Source organism: Acanthochromis polyacanthus, chromosome 23, assembly GCF_021347895.1.
Source record: "Acanthochromis polyacanthus isolate Apoly-LR-REF ecotype Palm Island chromosome 23, KAUST_Apoly_ChrSc, whole genome shotgun sequence".
Classification (NCBI taxonomy): domain Eukaryota; kingdom Metazoa; phylum Chordata; class Actinopteri; family Pomacentridae; genus Acanthochromis; species Acanthochromis polyacanthus.
This window is the reverse complement of record NC_067135.1, coordinates 27134866-27161944: the sequence shown is the minus strand read 5'-3', so window position 1 is coordinate 27161944 and position 27079 is coordinate 27134866. Positions and strand designations below refer to the sequence as shown.

Sequence of the window (27079 nt, the reverse complement as noted above, 5' to 3'; positions counted from 1 at the left end):
AAGTTTTGGGGAGAATAGTTGTGGGGACGGGATCCACGGCTGTTCGAAGCCCCACACACAACCTCGTACACTGACGATGGCTCCTGTTCGCTCGGTTCAAAAAACTGGGCCAGACAAGTAAAAACGTGCGCGTCTCCCGGTCTCGCCGCAATAGAGCAATCTGCCAAGGCAGCCCCAGCGGCCAGCCTCGATCCAGCTGAGAGGGAAAGCGTTCGGATGGAAGAGCAGTGGAGCCCGCTCCCGAGCACCTAGCTACCTGCTAGCTGACTTCCCCCTCCCCCCTGTCGTCATTAGTCTTTCGCCCCTTACCCAGTCGGACGAGCCGATTGACACTCAGGACCGCTACGGGCTCCACCAGAGTTTCCTCTGGCTCGCCCTGCCCAGGCATAGTTCACCATCTTTCGGGTCGCTACGCGACGCGCTTCAAGCTCACACCTCCCCACGCGGGCGCCGGGGCGCCAGCACACGGCGGTGGTGTATGGGCCCGAGGAGGCGGGCCCAGCGGGGGGCGGCTCGCCCGGTGTATTGTGCCGGCGTCACCATCCAGCTCAGTCCACCAGGCAGCACCCCAGCCGCTTCTGGGCTGCGGGCCAGGGCCCTCACCTTTGCAGCATGGCGCACTCGGCCCTCCGGGTTTGCATCTCAGCCCCTACGTGGCCACTCACGCAATGCCAGTCGGTTCGGCTGAAAAGGCACTGGGAGCGCGCGCCGTATAGGACCCTTGTCCGTGTTTCAAGACGGGTGCGAAGCTCTTCACGCTGCGCTTCGTCTTATCGCGACATTCCTGCCGCGAGACTCCTGACAATCTGCCCCTTTGGCGGTCCAAAAGCTGTTTCGTCTATGGCCCAGGCTCCCCACCGCCGGCTTTCGGCGGTGGTCGCACCGCACCCAGCGCGGCAAGGCTAAATGTATGCGCACTGTGTGACACAGAGGACGACGATCGCGCGCACGTCCGGAGAGAGTCGGACAGCTTCACCGCTGGGGGAGAGGGAGAACCGGGAGAGATCAGGCTAAAGAGTAGTGAAAAGGGGGGAAAAGACTGGGAAAAGTGAGAGGAAAAAAATGCTCGTCCGGACGGGGCAACAGCAGCAAGAAACAGGGGCGCAAGTCCGGGCCCACTGGAGAGGAAAAAGGCCGAGGGGGCCCGCCCTCCGCCACGGAAAGAAAAAGGCCGCTGGGACGGCCCCGACGAACGCAGAGAAAAAACTTGGAGAAGAAAAATGAGCTGGGCGCAGAGCCATCTACTCGGGTTTCACACGCCGGCCCTGCGTTACCCCGGCTCACTCTTCCTGCCTCCCGGGAACGCGGGCCGCTAGGTTTTACCCCGGCGCCGGCAGGACGGTCGCTGTAAAGCTCCGTCCTTCATAGCCCCCCTCTACCCCCGGTGAGCATTTCCCCCACGTGGCTCTCGCGTACCGAACACCCTGCAGCCCCCCCGCCGCGAGCCCACCTTTCCGCCCCCCGACCCTTAACCTGGCCGACCAGAGCGCGTCGAACGGCGCACCGCCGCGGAAGGAAATGCGCCCGACGGGGACGGCCCCACCCCCGCGGGAGAGGTCCCGACGAAGGCGGCGACCCTGCCCGCCACCGGACCGCCGCCGCCCCTCGGACCCCCACCCCGCCCCCGACTGAAACCCCCCACCCCCGGCCCACCCCACTTATTTATATTTTACTGCGCTTTTGGTGACTCCCATCTCCGTTATATACATACTTAACGATTCACGAACCTCCTTCGAACATATCCTACCTCAATATTGTGTCAAAATACAAACATTTACACACTTAAGTTACTTGTCGTACTAGCTCAGCAGAGTCTGGTCGTCCTACAATGGATGGACAAGAGGACAAAAGGTTAAAACAGGAGAGAGAATAGCCAGTTGTGTGTATACACTAACAAATAGATGAAGACGAGACTTAAGACCACAAACGCCGCATAATTGTGCTGAGCTCTGACTCATTTTCTCCCCAATAACATATCGCTCCGCACCTTCGTAGCCGCCTATGAGCAACCTCTACGCTCGGCCCTCTACGGGTGGCCTTACCCCGGTACGCGTCACTCCTCTCTATCCACCCTGGCTCCACGGCCTGCTATGCCGGTCGTATCACCCCGGACTACAGCATCCCTAGTCCGCCGCCCCCTGGTACACCCAATGCCGCATCTTTTCCTATGGAGCCAGGCGCTAGCGAGTGAGAGCAAGCGAGGTCATTCTCAAGCGTCGCAATACGAACCTGGTCCAGCTCGCCCAGATCTGGAGACGGAGGTATTTTTCGGCTAAAGGCGTTGAGTGACTCATATCCGCGCATTCGACTGGGAAAAAGCTAGTGCGCAGGCGATAACTAAGAAGATGGAATCTCCTTGTTATTCTTTCCTTTGCCGCTTGAGTAGAGTATGACGTGTAAGAATTCAGGGCCGGAGCAGGTCTCAGATAAACACGAGTGGACTAGAAAGTCCGGTCGTGGGCCCAGAGCGTCGTAGGAGAGAGGTAGTAGAGGAAAGGCGGCCGTATCGAGCCGGAAGCAAACGACGGCGCCGCCCGCCCTTAGACCGCGCCCGGGGAGGCGCCGAGCTCACGGCTTGAAAAGAGAGATTTCTTGGGGCGCCCCGCCAAAAGAGAAAAAACCCAGCCACCGTCCCCGAAACCGGCCACGCAAGTATTATCATGCAAAAGCTGCGGGGAAAGACGCGTCAGCATATGCGGAGAGACCTTGCGAGCTACGTCGTGCCCCTGTACCCCGGGCTTCACTCCTCCCTGTTTCACACCGCGCACCACGGCACCCAGCTCGCCGGCAGGTTTACCGAGCCGTCCTAATCATGATTCGCGTCGTGGTGTGAGGCAGCCCAGGCCGCCGCGGCGCAGTGCATTAGCTGCCCCCACCGGCTTTACGCTTGACCACAGCCTGCAGCCGCCCCCCAGCCCCCCGACCCAGGGCGCAGCCCTCCCCAACCGCCCACCCGAGCCACCCCACGCCACAGCACCACCGCCACCACCCGCGAACCCCGTTCCCAGAAAAGTCTGCTCTCCTCACCCCCACCCCCCTTGATTTATTTTTTTTTTTTTAAATAAAAGCCTAAACATTTTGAAAAAAGAGAAACGAACAGGCTGCGAGCATGATGGTTACAATGAGATCAGCCACAGAGGGACAAAAGGTTAAGAAGACAGGGAGAGGACAATACCAGATGTGGTCCACAGCTCGAGAGAGAAGCCACTATCAGAGAAACCACAACTTGCGCTCATCACTTCTCCCTCGTGCCCCTTGCCCAGCCGCGGTAACACCACTGCACGCCCTTCGTGCCGCTGTCGGTTCCCACCGCCCGGAGTCCTGACTAGGCCCAACCTGCCCCTGGGTACCCCGGCTCACTCTTCCTGCCCCTGGAGCGATCTTCAGACACCCCACAAGTCTGGTTCCCCTCCGATGGAGCCGAAGGCATAGAGATGACGAGAGCAGCGGTCAGGAGAGGAAGAGAACCGGAGATCAGCTAAAGGTGAGTTGAAAAAAGGGGGAAAGACGGAAGAGGTGAGAGGAAAATGCTCCTGCGTGGGGTGCGAACGGGGCACAGTCAGAATAAATAACCAGCAAATTACTCAGATTGCGCCTATCGGCGAGAGCAAATCAAGCGCTTAGTGTCATCGCAGAAAGAGAACTGCCGTCTCGGTTTCCCCACGTAACCGAGCGCCAGAGCGAAAGAGAAAAAGAAACTCCTAGTGCAGAAAAATGCTGCCTTCTCACCGCTTGCCCCTAAGGAGTGTTACCCCACGGGCTTTCTTACTTCTTTTTCCTGCTCTTTTCCTTTGTTTTCTGCCACAGTCGGGGTTAAAAGCGGAACAAACACCCACACAGATAGCTTTTCCTATGGAGCCAGTTTATGGAAGCAGATCAGAGTATGTGAAGCCCCGAGAGTGTGACGCTTGCCGCGAGAGACCGCCCTAGCGCGAGTCCCAAGACGGTGAGTTGAAGAAAGGGGGGCACCGGGGTGCAGAGAGAACTGGAGAACATAGATTGAATGAGCCACCGACCAACGACTCCCCCTCCGGGGACGGGGGGAGGAGGCAGCGGACAGTGCGAGGAAAAACAGGCAAGTCCGGGCCCACGGAAGGAAAAGTTACGCCCGGGAGAAAAAAGCCGGCCCGAAACCAGAGAAGAGCAAGACCTTGCGGAACGAGGAAAATTGCGCTCGTGCCTGTTCGATGCCGCACCTGGTACCCCGGCCCCAACATCTTCTCTGCCTGCCCTCCCTTCGGCTGGGTAGCCTTCTCATATTTGACAGGTGTTCTCCTGAGTAGGAGCCAGGCTAGAGTGAGTTGGCGGAGGCCAGGACGCGCCTTTGTAGAGCGAGAAGGACCCCCGGGGGCTGGGAAACCCTCCCCAGGGCCCGATCCTCACCCGCCGTGCCGAACCGGTCAGGCACAGTCAGGCTCAAAATCGCGCGTGAGCACTCCATTAAGAGAGGGGAAGTTAGAGCTGGAAAAGATAGAGGACGGGAGCAAAAATGGCCTCAGTCGGCGGGGGGACGGGGGCACAAGTCAGACAAAACAGGTGCACAGTCGCGGGCCCACGGAGAGGAAAGAAAAGGCCGGCGGGAACAGGAGAAAGAGACAGAGCGCACGCCGGCCCGCCCAAGCAGATAAGCGAGAGCCTTCCACAGAGAACTAAGAGATTGGATGATGAAAAATGCTGCCTTCGGTTGCCGCACCCACGGCCTGGGGGCGGCCCACTACCAGGGTTGGCGCTAGCCCTGAGCTAGTCAGCGTGCTTCCTGCCCCTGGTGACCAGCCCCAGCAGCGTCACTTCAGTTCTAATTGGCCTCCGGTACCCGACACAGGAGAGAGACGGTGCACATTGTAGCACCCGACCGGGCTGATCGCTTGAGCGGCACAACCGTGCCTCAGGACGCCACCTCCGCCCCCCCAGCACCCCCCACCCCACCCCCCACAACCCCCCACCCCACACACCCCGCCCACCCTCAACCCGACCACCCCCCCCCATCCTCGGCTCGCCACCCACCCCCCCACCCCCTTTGATTTTTTTTTTTTTTTTAATAAAAAGCCTAAGCAGTTTGTAAAAATATAAAGAGAACACTGCAAGCTAGGAGGACTTACAATGATACAGAGGGACAAAGTTAAAACAAGGGAGAAAAATGGAGCAGCCGATGGTGTTGACAGCCTAAAAAACACTTAGAAAAGGTAAATGCTAATCATCTCTCCCTTTCGTTTGCCCCTGATACCCTGCCAGCCCTTCGTGCCCTCGGTTACCCCGGCTCACTCTTCCTGCCCCTGGTACCCCGGCTCACTCTTCCTGCCCCTGGTACCCCAGAGAAACGACAGGGAGTTTAATGCTTTCCTATGGAGCAGGCTTAGAGCGATGAGGGAGAGTAAGGCGAGACGGCGAGCAGTGAGCTAAAGGTGAGTGAAAAGGGGAGGAAAAACTGGGAAAGAGTGAGCCCATGAGACGGGAGATACTACATTGCTCTGCTCCTCGCCAGGGACTAGCAGACAGGGCACAGTCGAGAGGAAAAAAAGGCAAGTCCGGGCCCACGAGAGGAAAAGGCGGTGAGAGAAAAAGCCATGATCCTTGGGGGGGGGTGGTGCCGGCGCCCGAAAGGTCACCACTCAAGCACACAAGAAGCTATGAGAAACACATTGATTAGCACTGACCTCTTCGTTCTATGCGTTGCCCCCTTCGGTAGTTACCCCGGCTCACTCTTCCGCCCCTGATAGTATCCACTGACAGTTTCCGTATGGGCCAGGCTAGAGTGAAGAGGGAGAGTTAGTGCAGAGGACGTGAGATTGAGGTTAAGAGTTGCGAGGTGTAACTAAAGTGGCGGAAAGACCGAAGGAAGTGAGAAGACAATATCATGCTCTCCGCCGGGGCGGGGCACACGAGGGTCAGAGTCAGAATAACAGGCAAGTCCGAGCCGCCCACGGCAGCGAGGCAAAACAGCGGGGAGAACGAGCCATCGGCCGCCGAAGAACGCAAGGAGAAAAACGTTGGAAGAAATGCTGCCTTCGTGCCCCTGCTACCCCGGCTCACTCTTCCTGCCAGCCTGAGGTACCCCCGGCCTATCATTCTCGGTGTAAGCACCCCAGGGTCACCCCGCAAGCCCTACTCCGTGCCCCTGGAACCCTGCCAAACTATGTCTATGCCCTTGCGTGTCCCTCGCTGCAACCGTTGCAGCCTTGTGGTCTGAGGGAAGTTCTTCCTCCACGGCCCCCCCCCGCGCCTCTGACTCGGGAAATGATTGTCTTCCTTTCCTCTCCCCGCCCCGCTCTCTCTCTCTCTCTCTCTCTCTCTCTCTCTCTCTCTCTCTCTTCTCTCTCTCTCTCTCTCTCCCTCCCTCCCCTCACTCCCTCCCATCCGTCCGTCCGTTCCGCTCCGTCCGTCCGTCGTCCTTTCCATCCATTGCGCCTCAGGCCCCCTGTGTACCCTGCGTCCAGGGCCGTTGCTGTCGGTCGGGCTGGGAGGCCCGGTCGCCCGCGCTCTTCTCGGCCAGACATAAAAGCTTGAATCGAGGGATGACTTCAATAGATCGCAGCGAGGAGCCTGCTCTGCTACGTACGACACCCTGACCCAAATCAGGTCGTCTGCAAGTAGATTTAGCACCCAGGTTTCTCCACACACAAACATGCGAGTGCGAGGCATGGAGAGGGCGCGGGACCTCGTGTCGGCGCACCGCCCCAGCCTGTGCATCATGACAGCGGCTCTCCGCAATACCGGAGCCCGGGGGGCCGGCTGACTCCCAGGGAACAATACAACGCGAGGCTTAATACGCCCCAAGCCCAGAGACCACTTAACGTGCGCGGTACACTTCTCAGGTAGTTCATTATCAGTGAGCGGATCTAGGCGGATTAATAATTGCACTGACTATACGCGCAGGCTTCAGTACATATATCCACAGACGGCGTAGCTTGCGCACCAATTTGCTCCACTCAGCCAAAGCATCAACAGCCAAATGTCTGAACCTGCCGTTCCTCTCAGCGAGCAGGGATAAGCGTCTTTCAAAGCGTGTTGCAAACAACACATGTTACCACGCCTCTCGCATCGCGAGTTAGGGTAAATACTAACCTGTCTCACGACGGTCTAAACCAGCTCACGTTCCCTATTACGTGAGTGAAACAATCCAACGCTTGGGTGGATTCTGCTTCACAATCATTTGGAATGAACCGAAGGGTTCAGGAGAGGGAACATCACAAAAAGCAGCACGTCCACTAGTGAACGCTTGGCACGCCATCAAGCCCACACTATCCCGCATGTGATGTGGTAACTTTTCTGACACCTCCTGCTGGTAAACCCAAAAAAGTCAGAAGGAAATCGTGATGGCCCCGCTTTCACGGTCTGTATCATACTGAAAATCAAGAATTCAATGCAGCTTTTGCCCTTTCTGCTCCACGGGGCAGGTTTCCTGTCCTCCCTGAGAGCCTCGGCCTAGACACCTGCCGTTTACCGTTGACAGGTGTACCGCCCCAAGTCACAAACTCACCCACCTGCCACTGTCCCCGGAGCGGTGGCGTACACGGACGCCCCGGGAGCAGGTCCTAAGGGCGAATCACAGACCGTGTTTACCGGGCGTCTTGTGACCTCCCAATGTAAGCGGAGTAGTCGGCCCGCTCGGGCTCGCTCCCCGGCCTCACGCGGTAAGTGAAAAAACGATAAGAGTTGCTTTGGAATAGTTCCACACGCTCGGGTCCGAACGGCCTCCCCATTTCTATAGTGTACAGTACCACCTTGCTCAACTGTCTCGTTCACCAGATGCCAGTACTACCAGTCAAGCTCACAGGGGTCTTCTTTCCCCGCGGATTCTGCCAAGCCCGTTCCCTTGGCTGTGGTTTCGCTAGATAGTAGGTAGGACAGTGGGAATCTCGTTCATTCCATTAATGCGCGTCACTAATTAGATGACGAGGCATTTGGCTACCTTAAGAGAGTCATAGTTACTCCCGCCGTTTACCCGCGCTTCATTGAATTTCTTCACTTTGACATTCAGAGCACTGGGCAGAAATCACATCGCGTCAACACCCCCCGTGGGCCTTCGCGATGCTTTGTTTTAATTAAACAGTCGGATTCCCCTGGTCGCGCAACACAGTCTCTGAAGTACAGCTGCTAGGACGCCAAGCTCGAGGAACAAACACGCACGACGCAATCCCGCCGCGAAAACGGACCTCCACCAAACTAGACCCAGCACGGGCGCCGCAGCCTGCGGGAGAATCCTGCGAGAAGGGCCCGGCGCCGTTCCGAGGGGGGGGGGGAGTCGCCGCCGGCCAAACCGCCGGTACCCGGTCCCCTCCGCCGGCCGCCTCCGCAAACGAGCCACCCTCCCATCAGAAATCCCGTCGGACACCGCGAGAAAGAGCATCAATCTCCCCGTCTGAAACACCCCACGTCCCCGCGCATCGCGCGTGATGGCGTCGCGGTACGAAGGGCCGCCGCGAGGCGGGTTCCCCGGCGCGCCGCGCCGTCCGGGGGCGGAAGGCCCGGGAGGGCACGGAGTGGCGAAGCTGCTGCCCCCTAGCCGTTCCCGGCTCGGAGCCGCTTGAAGCGCCGCCTCGCACCACGAATTAAGCCGCAGCGATCCTACCCTGACCTCAACCCTTAGAGCCAATCCTTATCCCGAGATTACGGATCTGACTTGCCGAGCGTTCCCTTACGCGCTTGATCTAACCACCTGCCAGAGTCCGTGTTCAACCACTTGGTAGACGCCTGTCTTGGATATGTGGTAACAGAGGAAAGGGTCCTTGGGCGCTTTTTTTTGATGATTTTTACACCCATCCTACCCACCGGATTTTGCTTTCTAGAGGGGCCCACGGCAGACGCGAGGAGTACCTCATCCGCGACCCAGCCGCCGGAACCCGACCTTTCAGGGGAGGAGCACCGGCCCCTCCTCTAGCAAGACTTTGGTTCCGGACGCCTGCCGGACGGGTCATTCGGGGCGAACCCATTCGCAGGGCGCCCTGCCCTTTCACCAACAAAAATGAAAAACGAGAACTTCTCCCGGGCCGGGCCTCCCGCCAGCCTGTTCCGGGTTCGCTTGCCGTGTCACCGCAACTGGTACGGCCTCCGTACCGGCGCCTAATCTCCGCCCACTCAGGGTTCGGGTATGCTGAACCGCGGGAACTTCATTCCTGTTTTCGATGCGGTCTGAGCCGGGGAGGCACCGACGTACTATAACTGATAGGCCCATCGCCCGCGCTTGGTAGTCTCATCGTCCTGTCGAACCTCCAGACTTTCGTCCGAATCGGCCGTTCCGCTCTGCAAATCCCATTATGATCCGAACTAGAATCCGAAATGTTCAACTGTGTTCACATGAAACCCTTCATCCACTTCGCCCTTTTCAAAAATTCTGTTCTGCGTGCAAATTTGATATTGTCTTTTCCTAGACCATCCATAGATCTGCTCACGCCGTCGCGGGCTGCTCTTCCAGCGCCGCCGGCTCGGCGCCCTGGAGGCTTCCTGCCGGTAGAGAAATCACCGCTTTTCACTGCGTAGGCCGGCACCCTCAAACTCCGTCGCGGGCCTAGCCACTTGCAGGATCCTTGGGTTGCCTCCCCGGCGGCGCAGCGGTCCCCTCTTACAGTGGGTATCGTAGCTCGCCGACGGCTGTCAGCCCAGGCCATCCATATTTCAGGGGCTGAGATAGTTGATTCAGGACTAAAGTGAGCACCGATTCTACACAACTCACACTTAGCGGATTTCCATTATAACTTCCAAATCGCCAGCCGTCCTGCTGTCTATATCAACGAGACCACCTTTTCTGGGGTCTGATAGGTAGCGTCTTCCGATCATGCGGCTCCGCATCTCTTTTAACACGGCTGTCTCCAGTTCATCCCTCGCGAAGCGCCATTGCTGGCTTAACCAATAATAGGTCTCAACTAGGGCGGGGACTCGCATTCCACCGCGCGGCCGGCTCCGAACACGTGTGAGCCCGTGCGACCTTACCCATTTAAAGTTTTGAGAACATCAGGTTGATAATTTCTTTTCTTTCGCACCCAAAGACCTCTACATTCGCGTGATTATACAGATAAAACTGCGCGAGACTCTGCGGACCCCAGCGCCAGCTATCCTGAGGGGAAAACTTCGGAGGGAGACCAGCTACCTACGATGTCTCGCAGCTAAATGTAGTCATTTCGCGCGCCCATGATACTTCGACCCAGGTCGGACGACCATTTGCAGTCAGACGCTACGGGCCTCCACCAGACTTTCCTTCTGGTCGCCTGCCCGGCATAGTCAACCATCTTTCGGGTCCTTCGCACGGCGCTCAAGCTCCACCTCCCCGAACGCGGCGGAAACGAGACGGGCCGGGTGGTGCGCGGCGCCCCGGGGAGAGGCCACGCGAGGGGGCTGCCCGGGAACCCACCGTCAGCCGCTGGGGCGCAGCCGGCCCAGGCACTTTCAATTGCGCTGCGGGGCTTTGCCCCAACCCTCTGACTCTCTGTGGTAGCTCGCCTCGCTGTCGGACCGCCGCGACGGGCCGGTGAATCCTAGACTACCTCATGGTCCTGCCTGTATTTCAAGACACTGAGCGGTCAGGGCGTGTGTTGTTAGCTGAAACAATCCGCCCGCAGAACCCCTTGCTGCGCCGGTTTTCGTGCAACTCTAAGAGTGACGCTATGGTGGGAGCTGGAATTACCCCGTCCTGCTGCGCCCGCCCTGGGCGGCGCGAACGCGGTTGGGGCGCAAGCACTCGAGCAAGTCACGACCCCTGCCCTGGTCCGAACACAAAGTCACTGCGACTCCCTCGTGTGAGAAGGACTTGTAGAAGTTAGCCTCATAAGGTGGGCCCCGTCCCTCCTCCAGCCACCTTAACGACAGGCGCGGCTGCTTGGCGGGGCACGGAAGTGAAGAGTGCACGGTGGTCGCAGATTAGTACTCAGTTCTTCACTCGTCACTACCGCTCGCCCTGAGGTCCGGGGAAAAAGCCCGGGGCGGGAGTTTCCGGGGGGGGTCGCTCTGTAAGTCACCCCCGAGGGGGACCGCGAGCACCTTCGCCCCGGAGCTCCTTCCTGGCGACCAGAGGTAATTTGCGCGCCCTGCCTGGCCTGGTCGCCGTGTCGCGAGCGCGATTGTTGCCGGCTCGAGAGGACAACTTGCGCGGCGGGACGGCCCTGCTTACCTCCGGGGAGAGGCTCCCTCTCCGGGTGCCCCGCGAAATGGCGGAACCCTATCCTCCCGACACCGAGTCGGCCGCTCCCTTGTGTTCCCGCCGTAGTTTTTGATAATCCCCGGGCCGGACCCTGCGATCACACCCCCACCGTGTAATCCTCTTAACGCTTTCGACGCTCTCTATCTCTTGAACTCTCTCTGTCAATAGTTCTTTCAACTTTCCGCTTGAAAATAGGTACTGCTAGCAGAGGCATGTAGACTATCGGCCTCATGTGCCCGCAAAGTTAAGTTTAGCCCTTAAGATGGAGTTTACCACCCGCTTTGGGCTTGCAGGCCGAAAACCCGTACTAGCGGAAAGACGGACCCCGAGGGCGACGGGGGCCCACCATGTACCGGGGCCTCACACCGTCCACGGGTCGACTGAGCCCGATAAATAATAAAAGAAGAATACAGACAACGAACAAGAAGAAGAGGCACCGGGTGAAGAGCGGATCTTCCGTACGCCACATTTCCCGCGGTGCCAGACCCAATCCGGGCAGGACGATCACGCCGGCGCTGGGCTCTTCCCTTCTCTCGTGCTCGCGCCGAGGTACTGCGATTAGGAATCCCTGTATATCATTTTCTCTTAGATACCTAAAGAGCTGAGAATCCAGTGGGCGCCTACGAATCCACGGGTGCGGGGTCCACCGCGCGCACTGAATTGAATGTCGCTAGATATCGTAAGGAATGTCACGTGGCGATCCCGGCGGCCGTGTCCCGAGCGTCAGCGTGCACGCGCGCCCGCCTAGGAGCGGGAGAAGGCGCCGAGCTCACGTGGCGTCTCTGACAAAGAGTGTAAGAGTTCCTGGATTGCAGGGCTCTGCAACCTCGCCCAACAGTCTATCCAAAAAACCCAAGCCAACCCGATCCCAGAACGGTCCTAACGTCTATTCAAGACACATAAAGGCCCGGACCTATTAAGCAGCCATTTCTATCACGCAGCACCAGTTTCACTGGACCGAGACCACGGTTCCACTCCTAGACTCCATGAGCCACGCACTCCAGCCTCTCGCCATTAGAGTACCGTATGACATATGCTACGAGCAGAGATCGTAGGGGAAGTCGAAGAGCCACCGCCCCATCGAGGCGCCAAGGAACGGTGCGTTCGCAGCGCTGCCGTCGGGGTGCGGACCACCGACGCCACCGCGCCAGGCAGCGCGGCGGAAGCAGCGCACGCACAGCACACCGGGGGTTTCCGAATAGAGAGGCTAGTAGCTGCTATAGAGGGGCGCGGGACGAAGCAGAGCGCCGCGGCGGCACCGCCGCGACACGAACGATACGAAGCAGCGCGCCCTCACACCAACCCCATACGGGCACTAAACCGCCACACCCACCCCCACAAGCAACGCCCGGAGACACGGGAGTCTCGGCGATGATGGCCAACGGAGCCGCCTCAAGACAGCGTGCCCGGCGGCACGGGACCACCCGCGCCAGCACGCCCAGGCGTGGCTGCTGGCACCCCGGTCGGAGACCGGGGCCGCGCCAAGCGAAGCTGCTTTGGTATGAGGGTGCGGAGTGAACGACCAGAACGGGCTGAGTGGGGGAGTGTCGATGATCACACTGTGTCCCGCAAGCACTCATTAGTTCCGCAGCTAGCTGCGTTCTTCATCACACAGACGCAACGCGCTAGAGAACGAATTGAGACTCCACCCGTCCCTGTCCGGCAAGTATTAGTCAAGGCAACCGGTTTCTCTTGTTTTTCTTTTTTTTTTTTGGTCTCTCTGGCACGTTCCTGAGCGGGGAACAAAAAAGATTTTAGATGAAACACAGCATGATACCTCGCCCCGCGCTCCGCACCACCTGCGGGGGTGCTTCCCCGAGGCGAGGCACCGCGTTTCGAGGGGAGACTGCTGAACCCCCCAGCCCCCCCGGGAGGAGCAGGTTGGTAACGGAAAGCCCAGGAGGGGAGGCCCGAAAAGTCCCTGAGGAGGCTCCACACTTCCGCGCTCGGGGGTTTTTCTCTCTAAACTGGTTACCCGAAGGGTCTCGGCCCCAGTCTTTGCCGGGCCGTCGCGCTGGGTCCCCACAAACTGGCGGCCGAATCCTCAACCCGGTCAAACCCGGTGGCCGCCGCCCCGCCGGGTGCGCACCCGCCGTGATGAGAGCCAGGCGCGGCCGCAGAAGGGAGACCTGGAGCCCAAGAGCAGTGGAGCTCGCTCCGCTCTTGCTTGCTCCCCTTCCCTCGGCCGGCCACGCGTTGATGGCGAGAGGCGTCCTCCCTTTGGCGTGCGGGTCCGGAGGCCGGGCAGGGAAGCGCCCAAGAGGCGGCCCCGGCAGTATGAAGCCTGGCCCAGAATAAGGTGGTGGAGGTAACGAGTGTGTCCACCCCAAAGCCTCAGCCAGGCCCGAGACACCCACCCGCGTGCCTGGCCCTGCGTGCCGCTAAAGCCTGACGAGGTAAGGGCCGGGGCATGAGGCCTCCGAGGCGCAGAAGCCAGCCACCAATGCCAGTCGCAATCAGGTTGCGAGGAGGAGAGAAAGATGAGGCAAGAGAGAGCGCTTGACACACGAGAAGGACTCCGCCGCGACGCCCCCCCCCCCCCCACCCCACACACCCGCACCCTTCAAACCGAACACCCCCCTCCATCCCTCGCTCGGTTTGAAGGCTTACCCAAGGGGGTCAGAGACAACACCGACAGGGAAACGCGTCTGCTCCTCCCTCATGCGTCCTCTGCTCCCTCGACCCAACTCGTATGCCTCAAAAACGCTAAAACGTTTCCACACCAAATGAGCCTTTCGCAGGTGGTTCACCTACACGCAACCAACGCTGGTTACCACTTATTCCTCTAAAAGATCAAGTCTTAGAATCGATTTCGTCAGGTGTCGAGCAGCACTCCACCGAGCGAGGCGTGACCGACCCGCGAGGGAGGCCGATCGAGGAAGCCTCACTAAAACCATCCAATCGGGAGTAAGCGACGGGGTTGTACAAAGCAGGAACTAATCAACGCGAGCTTATGACCCCGCGCGTCTGAACTGAGGAATTCGTCAGTCATTAGGGAACACACATAGAGTTGCAAGTCCCCAGAATCCCTATCACTAGGTCGAGTTCAGCGGCTTACCCAACGCCATATGCGCGTAGAGGGATAGACACAGCGTCTTGTACAAACTCAGAGGTGCGCGCGAGCTACAAAGCCACCGGACACTTCTGAAGGGCATCGAGACAACCTTATTGTCAAAGATCTCGATGGGTCTGGAGAACGCCACTTGTCCCATCTAAGAAATTGGACGGCGGCGACAACCCAATGGCGTCGGTGCGACCGAAGTATTAGACATGCCCGGTCTCGGCACAGTCACAGGAAATATACCAGGTAGGCTATAACTCAGATCTCCCCTCCACAGTCACATGATCTACGTCTCTCTCTGACGTGTCCTGAGCTCAGCGCTGCTCGTCTAGAAACCAGAGACCCGAGGGAGGACTTCAACAACTGATGGTCCTGATGGTCCAGTGAGGAGGTTCTGCAGCGTTATTCCTTTGAGTACGGTGTATTTTAGCAAGATGACTGATGAAGTGAAGTGAGCATCCTGTGTGTGTGTCTGACTCTAACACACCTCTCATCAGTTCTAGCTGCTAGTTAACCACACAGTGCTGAGAGGATAAAGTATGCCAGGCTTCTTTTTCTTTCTCTATGTTTCTGTTGTCATGGGCAAAGTGCATCAGAGAGATGTATTATTTTACTGTCAGTGAGCTGCAGTGTGTTTCCTGTTTCTAGAGGTAATGAGGCAGAGGTTATTATTTCACTAAAACTATGGACATGAATTTTCACATCATTTTGGACTATTGCAGAAAAAATACAATAACAATAATAATTAGAAGAATCTGAATTGTGATTTTCTCAACCTCTCATTTAAAGATATCAGTACTTGTTTATAACATTTGTATATATAGACAAAATATAAAATGCAGAAATATAAAATATAGAACTTTTATATCTTTGCTGTCTTGTGCAAAGTGGATAGTCAAACTGAATAAAAGCACAAACACATTTAAATACATGATTTATGTTTATTTTTTTAACTTTATTATTAGCACTATGAATAATAAAGGGCAGATTATAATCAGCATCATGGAGCAAATCCATGTCTATACAGTAAATGTCTGGAAAGGAATGAAATTTAAAAGCAAGGACTCCAGGAAGAGTAGCCACAGTTAAACAGTCCAGTGTCTAATGGGGATCTTAAATTCAACTTTAAAATAACAATTTGAAGGACTTGATGGTGGCCATAATGAGGGTTTGAACTACTGACCTTCCAATCAGCAGTCCAGAGACTTAACCATTGTTCCACTGCTTCCATGTTATATTCTACATGAATATGGGTTCCTACAATTCAGCCGGAATTATCAGGTATGTTTCTGTACGGTGTTTCACATTCATGCTCCATGTGCCCCCTTTAAACTTTGAGCACCTGCCCCTCCAAAGGCCTCTGCACGGCCCTGCTGTAATGAGCAGCAAAAGTCAAAACAGAACTCTGGTTCACGTCACTTGACAAACAAAAATAGTCCTGCTTTATGAACAAAATGCAATAAGATTTGGTTTGTAAACACTTTAAACAAATAAGGTACTTTTTAACAGCAGTATTTCCTTTACACAGCAACAGTTTAAAATATTTCTTTTAAACCTCAACTTAAACAATAATGGAGTCAAATTAGTGGTGGGACGACAATAAGACAGTTAATTAATTAGAGGCTTTGTGATTGTTTAATCTCCATTTATGGCATTTTTGTCAAATAACTATCTGACACAATAAGTAAAGTTAAAATTACATTTTACTAAATTTCAAATAAATTTTGGTTGACAATTGAATAGATGAATAGACATATACGTGAAGTTAAAAAACTAAAATGTTTGTTTCATTTACATTCATCTACATTTTTCATCTGTCTGCTACATTCACAGATTATTGCAAACTCAAAGTGACATTAGAGCAATTACATTTAACATCAGAAGATTTTTTGTTCACTCAAGCACTTTCAGTGTCTTGAAAAGTGGTCTATTATGGGATGGCTACACTGTTTGCCGGTACCAGGACTGTCATAGCTAACGTTAGCTCTGGTGCTAACAGCAACATGTTTTACATTGAAGTGATCTGTCGACTTTAAGTGCTGCAGTGATCAGAAAACTAAAACTACACTTTTATCCAAGCTGCCATCGGTAAGATTTTTAAAAGAACATTTTCCAGCCAACAAGCTCAATGAGGTCTGGTCTTCCATCACTGTTCACCAAACTTTCTTGTGGCTGATTCACTCTGCTTCCTGTGCATCTTGTTCACGACTGGAAAACAGACTTTAGGTTCATTAGGTTCAGTGTTTCTGGTGTGACAGAAATTATGGAACTCAGAAAGGTGGGATTAAATTAAATGCATTATTTTTTGAACGTGTTATTTTTTCTGTAACTAATTAATCAAAGTTGTTGCTTTAAAATCCAAGTAAAATCAACATAACGCTACAGAACTCTACTCTCCACGCCACCGGTCTCCACACTGACAGTGACCCAAAAACGAAGGATTCACTTCATGAGATCAGCTCACACTAACATCAGCTTCAGCTTCTGACTGACACTAATCAAGTCAAAGTCCACCAAAGTTCCATGTAGCTGAATATATAGAAAAAACATCAACAGACAGTGAACTGACCTGAGAGTCTCCAGTTTACAGTTTGGACTCTGCAGTCCATCACAAAGATGCTTCACTCCTGAATCCTGCAGGTTGTTTCCACTCAGGTTCAGTTCTATCAGATGGGAGGGGTTGGACTTCAGAGCTGAGGCCACGACTTCACAGTGACTCTCTGAGAGTTCACAGTTATAAAGTCTGTTATGAGACATAAATGACAAAACATGTTATTATGAAAAACACTTTAGATTTCCTTCATGCATTTGAAGCAGAACATTTGGACACATCAGTGGTTCAGCTGATCTTCTCTGTGTTTGACATGAAACTGAATTCTCATCAGCCTCTCTCACACCTGCACACTTTGAATCTGGAATCATTTGATATAAATCTATAGAATGTAAATGTTGAATCTGCAGATGGAGGACAGAAGATGGAGTTCCATTCAGGCTTCCATACTGTCCACAGTCTGTCAGTGTGATCTGATCCCACATCTGACTCCACAAAGTTCTCAGGAGAACATCTGGATCAGGAGAACATTTTCTGTCCTGTTTTTACTGGATTCAGGATATTGTGACTGAGTTGAGCTCAGTGAACATTTGAAGTAGAAAGATGATGATGTCTCTGCTGTGGACCTGCTGCTGTCAGCTTCACCTCCATCACTCAACATTTACAGTCTGCTGTCAAACGCTACACAAACCAAACTGATCACTGGACAACATCACACCTGAACATCATTAATATGAACATCAGGAAACATTCTGATGTGATGACAGACCACTGAGTCAACTTTTGTCCTCAACGTTCTTTTATGAACTTCTGAAAAACTTGTTCAGCAAAAACACAAAGAACAAACCAGTGAAGTTGAATCATTTCCACCATAAAGTCTCACAAACATGTTATCAGGGTTTGGAGCATTAAAAACACAACTCTGAGTAGGGCTGCACGATTATGGCCAAAATGATAATCATGATTATTTTGATCAATATTGTAATCACGATTATTAATCACTGTTGTTCATCATGTTACAGAAAATATCTGTATTTTTATTGCACTACTTTTAAGAGAACAATATATGAAGTGTTTTCAGTGCAAAATGAAACTTTAAATAAGAATAAATGATAAATAATAGTAAAATAAAATTTGCTCAATAATTTAAAATTTACCAAGAGATAACTGAAAAAAAGTGCTCTTCAGAGTGCAATCACAAAGTGCAACTCAATGGAAACAATTACACTTTGGAGAAATAATTGCGTGAGGGGATCACATATTTATTGTTCTGTGTTTTGACTATTTTTCTGAAGCCCTCGTTGCTCACTGTATTTATTGGACACATGTCTTTGGCCAAATAAAACCATATTGCGTCCGTTATCTCTGTGTGTGTTTGGGAGGTAGCTGATACGGTGTTGCCCGATGCAGGGTCGCTGTAATGGTTGTCTGGGTTGCCGCTGGACACGGACGGGGATTTTGTCAATCAACGTTAGCTTTAGCCTTCATGCATTCCTCGTATTTGCGTTTGTGATGTTTTTTCAGATGGTTAAATAGATTAGTTGTGTTACTGTGCGGGGCAGACACAACTCTGCTACACTCTTTACATATGACTGGTTCTTGTTTAACGTCACTTGCCCTGAATCCGAAACAAGTCCAGACGATGGATGCTGATCCGTTTGGAGGCACTAGCTCCTCACCATGATGCTCCTCATCTCCAAATGCTGCTGTACTTTCTTCTCTAGACATGACTCGCTCTCATCAGCCCAGTCCACTCAGTGATTTGAGGCTGCCGCTGCCTGCAGGGGGCGCTCGCTTGTTATTTAGGCAGCTTAATGAAGCCTTAACCATGTGTTCGCCTCCTGGTGGTTGGCTGACTACTGGTTGACAAGGCGCTTGATAAGATATGCACCAGAGCCCACATTTTAAATGTAAATATCACCAACGATCAGGTTAATTTAATTGCGGCAGCCAAAATCGTGATCGCGATCAAAATTCGATTAATTGTGCAGCCCTAACTCTGAGCTTTGTGTGAATCAGATCTCTGGAAACAGTCTGACTTCCAGCATTCTGCTCTGATATATTCACACCTCTGAGCATTTCCTGATACCACTCTTCTCTGCAGCAACAAGACACAAAACACCAGAGTTTCTCTCTGAGGAACTGAACATCAGGAAAGATGTCACATCTGGATTCTGGAACACCACTTCCCTCTAGAAAATCAACAGCTGAGTTCAGGTCAATAAAATGCTCCACGATTCAGTTCAACACATTTTGCGGTCTGTCAACAGACAAAATTTACAAAGAGAAGAAATACAGAGAAATTCGAGAAAACTTCATAAACAGCTGATAATATTTAACATCAGAGATAATACAGATGCTATTCTAAACTCTAAAGAAGAGTGAGAATAATCAGCTAAAAGCTGTTTGTCTGATCATATAAAACCACTTTCAGAAGCTCCTCATGTAAAAAGAAATTCAGTGAAAGCTGTCAAATACTCAACATGTTGTGATGAAATGATGCTGTGATAAAACCTGGACCAGAACCTCTACAGTATATTCTGAAATAAACAGTACAGACTATTACTCACATCTGTTATCTGACTGTCAGTATTATTTGTCATTAATAGAGAGACAAATGTTAAGTAGTGAATTATGTTGATGTTTATTTCTGATAATTACAGATGTTAACTGAATAGTCGGGGATGTCTTATCTAGATGTACTTTTACTTCAATAATGTCCTGAATGTCAAACAGTGTCATCTCTCTAAAACAAACCTCAGGCTGCCTGAGTCAGTTCAAAATCAAATAGAAACTAAAACATGTCACTCTAGAGAAACTTTCTGCTGATGGATTTCAGTCTGACAGGTTGGAACAGGACATTCACATTCCCGCTTTTTCCTTCCAAAAATATGCCTTTTACAGTTATGTTATAGCAATTACAACACTACTAAACAGACAGTAAGTCTATTAAACACAACCATAACGACAGCTCCATACAGTCCAGTACTTTTCTCTTCTGTAATCTCTTCACTACCCTCACCAATTTTTCCAATGTTTTCCTTTTCCTATTATTTATATAACATGTGGAATTAAAAAAATATATTATTTTGTCAGCAAATCATTTAGATGTCAGCTGGTCATAGCTAACAGTATATGCAAACACCAATGTGTGGATTTTTTTTGGCCTTTCCCAAGCCCAAGATGCAAACAGAAAGATGCTGAGTGTGGATAGAGCCTAAGAACACCTGCATTTGTTCTAAAGTAAGGTGTTAACTATCATGAGCGCTATGTGTCAGGTAAGATAATGTTAACAAACTAAGACGATTCAATAGCAGGTTACTTCTGTTAAACCCTGAGCCATTGAGATATGTGAACAAGAAATATGTGTAACAGAAACAAGTTCTGACATACTGATATATTTCAGCATTTTGTGAATGGCCACCACAGAAATGGACAAACACAACGACAATGAAAGACAAATTAAAATTAATTTCAATTTAAACAGAACATATCGACTTACCCTACTCTACAAGAACACTGTTGTTCTTGGTTTAATTGTTTTGATTTCACTTTAATTCTGCCAACATTTGATTTGATGCGTTTCTCTCTGAAACATACTGGAGACCTTTTCTGGTTTCTTCTTTCTAAAGTATCTGAAGAATCTGTTCAGATATTTGAATAACACTCACTGATTTCACTCAAAACTCCATATTTCTCATTCTTGAAGGGAAAGCTTGACAGGCGTCGCAACAGTAACCAAGGGGGCGTGGCTTAGCAAAGTGTCACTTGCAACTGACAAAATGAAACAAAGTTTTCTAATATAGCCATGCAAATCAACAATATACCAATCATTTTTTATTATCTTTTGGCCTTTGAAGTCTGATGATGCATTTGTGAGAAGAACCGACCGTTTGTAAACTTACTTGAAGTAGCAGCATCATTTATTTTCAACGGTACACTCCTGGACCTGGGCGGGGGTTGATGAAACGTGTGTTATTTTATAACACTTTGCCCCTTCCTCCTCGAGCAACCTTTTTTTCTTCTCCATCTCCCTCTCATGTCCACCTTTTCTCTTCGTCTTTTCTCATTTTTTGCCGCCAGCTTTCTCAGGGTGCTCCATAATCTTCGCTCCTTCCACTCTCTCGCCTCACTCTCATATCACGTTCTGCGGTGCATGCTTCCCCGTTCTCGCTATGAAGGGGCGGGCCATAAAGCAACTAACTAATCATGGCACGTTTCTTCTAAAAAAATGTCACTTTGACCAATCCCTATCCTTCTGATTTAGAGCTTGTTGTGGAAAAATTAATCCACTGCTGTAATAAATCTATGTCTCTGTGTGTATCTGAGAGCAGGCCCTGTGCCCTCTGACTGAAATGGCTTACAGATAGCCTGTAGGATGTTCCCTCTGGGATAACTGCCAATATCAACAAAAGTATTGTGAGGAGATAAGGGTGCAGGTGTTCGCGTGAGAAACCCGGGGGAGGCTGTTTCCCACAGGGGAGGTGCCGGCTAGCCAAGAGTTTTTAATTAAAATTATTAGGGAGTAAAGATTCGCTTAAACATCATCTCTTTCCTTAGTTGCGCAATACTGGCAGCTGGCAGTGGCAAAAAGAGGGATGGGTTAGGGGCGTGAACTGACCCCAGCTCAGAGGGTATAAAAGATTGTGTTATCTGACAGTAAGATCAGAGAGCTTCTGGAACCTCTCTCAGTGTTTTGACCTGTATTAAACAGAATAAACACTTCTCTTCTTGGCATCTGAAGACTTGTCTCCTGGATTCCTTTGATGATTCTATGGTGAGACTTAGATATTTTCAGACCTAGAACTCATAATTAAATTACAAGTGTTATTACATTGAGTGATTAGGGCAGACATAAATCATACGTAGAGGGGTAACTGGCCCCCCACTACAAGCTCAGAGCACTTGCTTTGTGTGAGTGACAGGAGGGTGGGCGTGTACTCTGTCAGGCTTCTAGCGCTGCTGTCTCTGGCCTGTCTGCCAAAAAGCCGATCAACTTTTTTTCATTGGCCTGCCAGTCCGTGGCTGGCCTGTCCAGGCAGGCCAATAAGGAGGCAGGCCACCGGGAAAAGTCCCGCCTCTCCCGATTGCCAGTCCAGGCCTGCCGCTGCTAGAACTACTTTCTTGTGTGCATCCAGCGCATCCTCCCTTTGAAACACTTTTTATAAAATCCCAGTGGGACCATGAGCTCTACTGATTTCACCTTAATCGGAGCATCCAGCCTGAGCCTCCACCTCCTCTAATACACCTGCTGCTGGCATCCAGCTGCTGCACAACAACTGCATCCTTTCATCACCATCATTTAGACCCCAAAGCAGTTGATGCTGTCAGCAAAATGGCAGAATGACTTAGTGACTTCATCTGACCTTAGAAAACTGACCTGAACCACTACATGGACAGACTTCTGCTGTTGTAAAGTACTTTGCCTTCAGATTAGCAGAGCTCTGTATAGATCAGCTCATCCAAAGATGTTGTTGTGATGAACGTTACTGATAGAGTGTGACATGAGTCAGTATGATGGAACGTCGACTTCATTTACATGAAGTTAACGTCAAACCCTCTTTAAATGTTCTTTCCATATGGCCAGCTTCATCAGTGACATCCATTCATTGATTTGACATTTCAGGACCTAAATGTCAGAACCAAATAAAAAGTCCTCCAACAGATAAAGCAGATGTCTTTAGCTCAGTGATCTCACCTCTAACTGCATGTAAAGGATGAAGGAGAAAATTTGTGACTGACATTTTCACAGCGTTTGAAACAGCTCAAGAGCATCTGAGACTGAACACAGCTGACATGTTATGTTTGGAATAAATAAATGGAACATTCAGAATAATGAGATGTTCTAATGAGAAGATCTGAAGAACTGAACTACTGATCTACACTGACTGATCATGTTCATTACATCTGGACTCACCGAGCCTTTCTGCAGTTCCTCACAGCTGGAATCAGTCTCCGTTTTCCCTCCTTTGTTGTTCTGTACTTGTTCAGGTCCAACTTATCCAGAACCTCCTCAGACATCTGCAGCATGTAGGCCAGAGCTGAGCAGTGGATCTCAGAGAGGAATTTCCCTGATCTGTTCTTTGACTGAAGGAACTCTTGGATCTCCTGATGTACTGAGAGATCCTTCATCTCCATCAGACAGTGGAAGATGTTGATGCTTCTGTCTGGAGACATTTCATCACTGTTCATCTCCTTCAGGTTCTTCATGACTCTCTGGATCATTTCTGGATGGTTCTCTGTCCGACCCAGCAGACCTCCTAAGAGTCTCTGGTTGGACTCCAGACAGAGGCCATGAAGGAAGCGAACAAACAGGTCCAGGTGACCATTTTTACTTCTCAGGGATTTCTCCATGACTCTGTTCAGGAACACGTCCAGAGTGTCTCTGTTCTTGTCTTTCCAGTCTTTTCCCAGGAAGTCCTCCAGAACCTTCTCCTTCCTGTTGGTGTAACAGTGGAACATGTAGACTGCAGCCAGAAACTCCTGAACGCTCAGATGGATGAAGCAGAACACCTTGTCCTGGTACAGTCCTCTCTCCTCTTTAAAGATCTGTGTGAACACTCCTGAGTACACTGAGGCTGCTTCCATATCGATGCCACACTCTTTCAGGTCGGACTCATAGAAGATCAGGTTTCCTTTCTGCAGCTGCTCAAAAGCCAGTTTTCCCAGAGACTCAATCATCCTCCTGCTGTCTGGACTCCAGTGTGAATCTGTCTCAGCTCCTCCATCATACTTGACCTTCTTGACTTTGGTCTGAACCACCAGGTGGTGGATGTACATCTCAGTCAGGGTTCTGGGCAGATCTCCACCCTCTCTGGTTCTCAGCAGCTCCTCCAGAACTGTAGCAGTGATCCAGCAGAATACTGGGATGTGGCACATGATGTGGAGGCTTTGTGCTGCTTTAATGTGGGAGATGATGCTGCTGGCCTGCTCCTCATCTTTGGATCTCTTCCTGAAGTACTCCTCCTTCTGTGGGTCGGTAAACCCTCTGACATCTGTCACCATGTCCACACAGTCAGGAGGGATCTGATTGGCTGCTGCAGGTCGTGTGGTTATCCAGAGGCGAGCAGAGGGAAGCAGATTCCCCCTGATCAGGTTTGTCAGCAGCACATCCACTGAGGTAGACTCTGTAACATCAGTCAGGACCTCATTGTTGTGGAAGTCCAGAGGAAGGCGACACTCATCCAGACCGTCAAAGATCAACACAACCTGGAAGTCTTCAAACCTGCACATTCCTGCTGCTTTGGTTTCACTGAAGAAGTGATGAACAAGTTCCACCAAGCTCAACTTTCTCTCTTTCAGCACATTCAGCTCTCTGAAAGTCAATGGAAACATGAAGTGGATGTCCTGGTTGCTTTTGTCTTCAGCCCAGTCCAGAGTCAACTTCTGTGTTAACACTGTTTTCCCGATGCCAGCCACTCCCTGTGTCATCACTGTTCTGATTGGTCCATCTCTTCCAGGTGAGCCTTTAAAGATGTCTTCTGGTCTGATGCTTCTTTCTGCTCTGTCTGCTTTCCTGGATGCTGCTTCAATCTGTCTGACCTCATGTTCATCATTGACCTCTGCAGTCCCTCCCTCTGTGATGTACAGCTCTGTGTAGATCTCATTCAGGAGGGTCGACTGTCCTGCTTTAGCGATGCCCTCAAACACTCTCTGGAACTTCTTCTTTAGACCACATTTAAGTTTACGTCTACAAACTGCAGCGGCAAGTTCTGAATGAAAAAAACATGAGAACAATGAATAAATGACAGTAAATATTACAGCAGTTCATCCTCCTAAAGAATGATTCTGTGAATATATTCTGAGACTTTAGTAAATGTTCTGTTGATCAGCAGCTTCAGTCTTTACACAAATCCTCTTACTGCTCTGCAGACAGTCAGCCAGCTTCTCCTGCTTCATCCTCCTCAGGAACAACACTGTGATCTGCTGAAACATCTCTCTGCTGCTCCTCTGATCTTCATCATCACCCTCCAACTTCTCCTCATCCTCCCTCTGTCTCTCTGAGCATTCTGGGTAATCTGGACTTACAGCCTTCTGCATCTTCTTCAGCTCCTTCTTCACAAAAGTCACCATGTTGTCCTCCAGCAGCTGGAACAGAGAAATGTGTGAATGAGTCCATCAGAGTCAAATCATGGAGCCAAACATCAGATCCATGTTGGACACACTGACAGTCCACTGGTCTACAAAGAGCAGCATGGAGACGCCTGAACACAACAGATGGAGAACAACTTGTTGTCCATGAACTCACCATGAATATGGAGTCCAGGTGATGCTGCTGGTCAGACTGAACTCTGAGAACCTCTGAGTTCTGCTGGTCCACTCTGTGGATCAACATCAACAGTTAGATCTCAGTACATCTGTCCACACAGACAAATGACATCAGATGAAATGTATTTATGGAGCACATTTAAAAATAACCTGAGTTGAGCACAGTGATCTACATGCTGACAGATAGGCAGAAAACAACTATGTGTAGAAAGACAATATAAAATATAATAGACAATATAAATGTATAGACAATATAAAACTAGTGAAGCAGCTGGGTGGCTGTGGTGCTCAGACGGGTGTTTGACCAAAAATGACCTTGAAAAGAGTAAACTAGGTGTTCTAATGTCAGATTTGTCCGAGATGAAAACCAGTGATGTTTTTCTACATGCATTCTTTTCTATGAGCAGCACATGTTGTTGTGCTCTGCATTTCACGAGAGGATCACAGTAAATCATGTTCATGCAATGATGAGAGGTTAAAATAATTTTCCTGTTTAATTTTCATTTCATTTTGAGGCCTTACTTCTACTTCAGCCATTTAATTGAATAAATTGCTTTTTTCCTTCTCGGTCCAGTATCTTCCTGCCTCCACCTGAACTCTGATCATCAGGTGTTTCTGTGTCTCTCTTTGTCCATCTCCTCTTTTCTCATTTTCTTTTTAAATAATCAGCTACAGACCACTTCATTTTTTCAACACACATCAACTAACAGCTTGTTTTATGCACCAGGCATGGACAGACTGACAGCAATTAAAGTTATAAAAGTATTACAGCAACACCAACACAGCTTCATGATCATCATTCACTTGCCCAAATGCAACTAGTTGAAATTTCAAATCTCACACTTTAAAATAAATGTTTGTTCACATTTTGGTCTTAGTCTGGAGCCCTGGATTTACTTGACAGGATTTTTATAGATACCTCCAACTCCCTCATTATTCTGATAAAAATGTTGAAGGATAAGAAATCTATGAGGGATAACACAAATGTTCACCAGAACCAACAATACAAAACTTTCCACTGAGATTCTTGGACAACAATACAGGTAGACAGTGGAACTAAGAGGCCACTCAACCAGTGATGTAAAGGCTAAATGGAAAAATAATTGAGGATTGTGATCGCCCCTGAAAAGTGGACAAATAGGATTAAAAGAAAAATCACAACTACTGCTTCACATACATGAAAGGATTTCTCATGGAAAAACTGCATCAGATATTTTATAACTCCTAATCAAAAGTCCAACCAGACTGGCACTCAACCCAAATGCTGGAGAGGATGTGTCCTCTGTGAAGCAGACCAGACACATATTCTGATGCTCAGTTCTTAAACCCTTCTGGGACAGTGTTCATGTCTCTGTCTGACAAGTCCTCTGTCACCAGATTCAGTTCACTTGCATGTCATTTTATTTATGGAACATGAACCTGAATTCATCTAAAAGTGACAAATATCTTCTCCAGCTCTTTATGGCAGCGAGTAAAAAGGCTGTAACAAGGCGATGGCTCTGTAGGGAACCTTCTACTATCAACCAATGGGCAGATAGGATCACAAATATCCAGAGTACAGAACATATGACTTTCAGTTTAAGACTTCAGAAAGACAAATACGATGATCTGTGGGAAAAATGGGACAGGTAGCTCACAATGAGGAGATAATCTGCTTTGTTTTGATAAATGATCTCTGAAAACAATATTCTCATGTTATAGTTTGTAGTGTTATGCTCTGATCCTCTCAACTGTTTCTGTCAATAATACTGTTATATGCTTTATAAATATGTGTATTTGCGTTTTCTGTTGCAAATTTCTGAAAAAAAATTCTTTGAAAAAAATAGAAAAACAAAGTTTAAAAAATAACAGCACAATAAAGTGAAGTCTTTGCTGCTTTTCTTTCATCAGAAACTGAACATTGTGATGTTTTTGGTCAAACAGAACATGGACATATTGAAGTTTCACAGACTTATTAATGCACTAAATCAATCATCTGATCAATTGATAATGAAAATGTTTCTGATCTGTCACTCTGCATGTGATGACATCAGCTCCTAGTGACCTCATTAACATGTGACTGGAGAGA

The 27079-nt window shown here is 50.4% G+C and overlaps 1 protein-coding gene across 1 annotated transcript in view; it reads right to left on the bottom strand.

Moving 5' to 3' along the window:
• LOC127532503 (NACHT, LRR and PYD domains-containing protein 3-like) overlaps positions 1-27079 on the bottom strand; it is a 208976-nt gene that overhangs the window by 139889 nt on the left and 42008 nt on the right. The window contains exons 5-8 of the mRNA XM_051944252.1: positions 24992-25064; positions 24606-24831; positions 22661-24455; positions 16762-16935 (exon numbers count right to left, since the gene is read on the bottom strand). Coding sequence (XP_051800212.1) covers positions 16762-16935; positions 22661-24455; positions 24606-24831; positions 24992-25064 — 2268 coding nt within the window. The remainder of the gene's footprint in view (positions 1-16761; positions 16936-22660; positions 24456-24605; positions 24832-24991; positions 25065-27079) is intronic.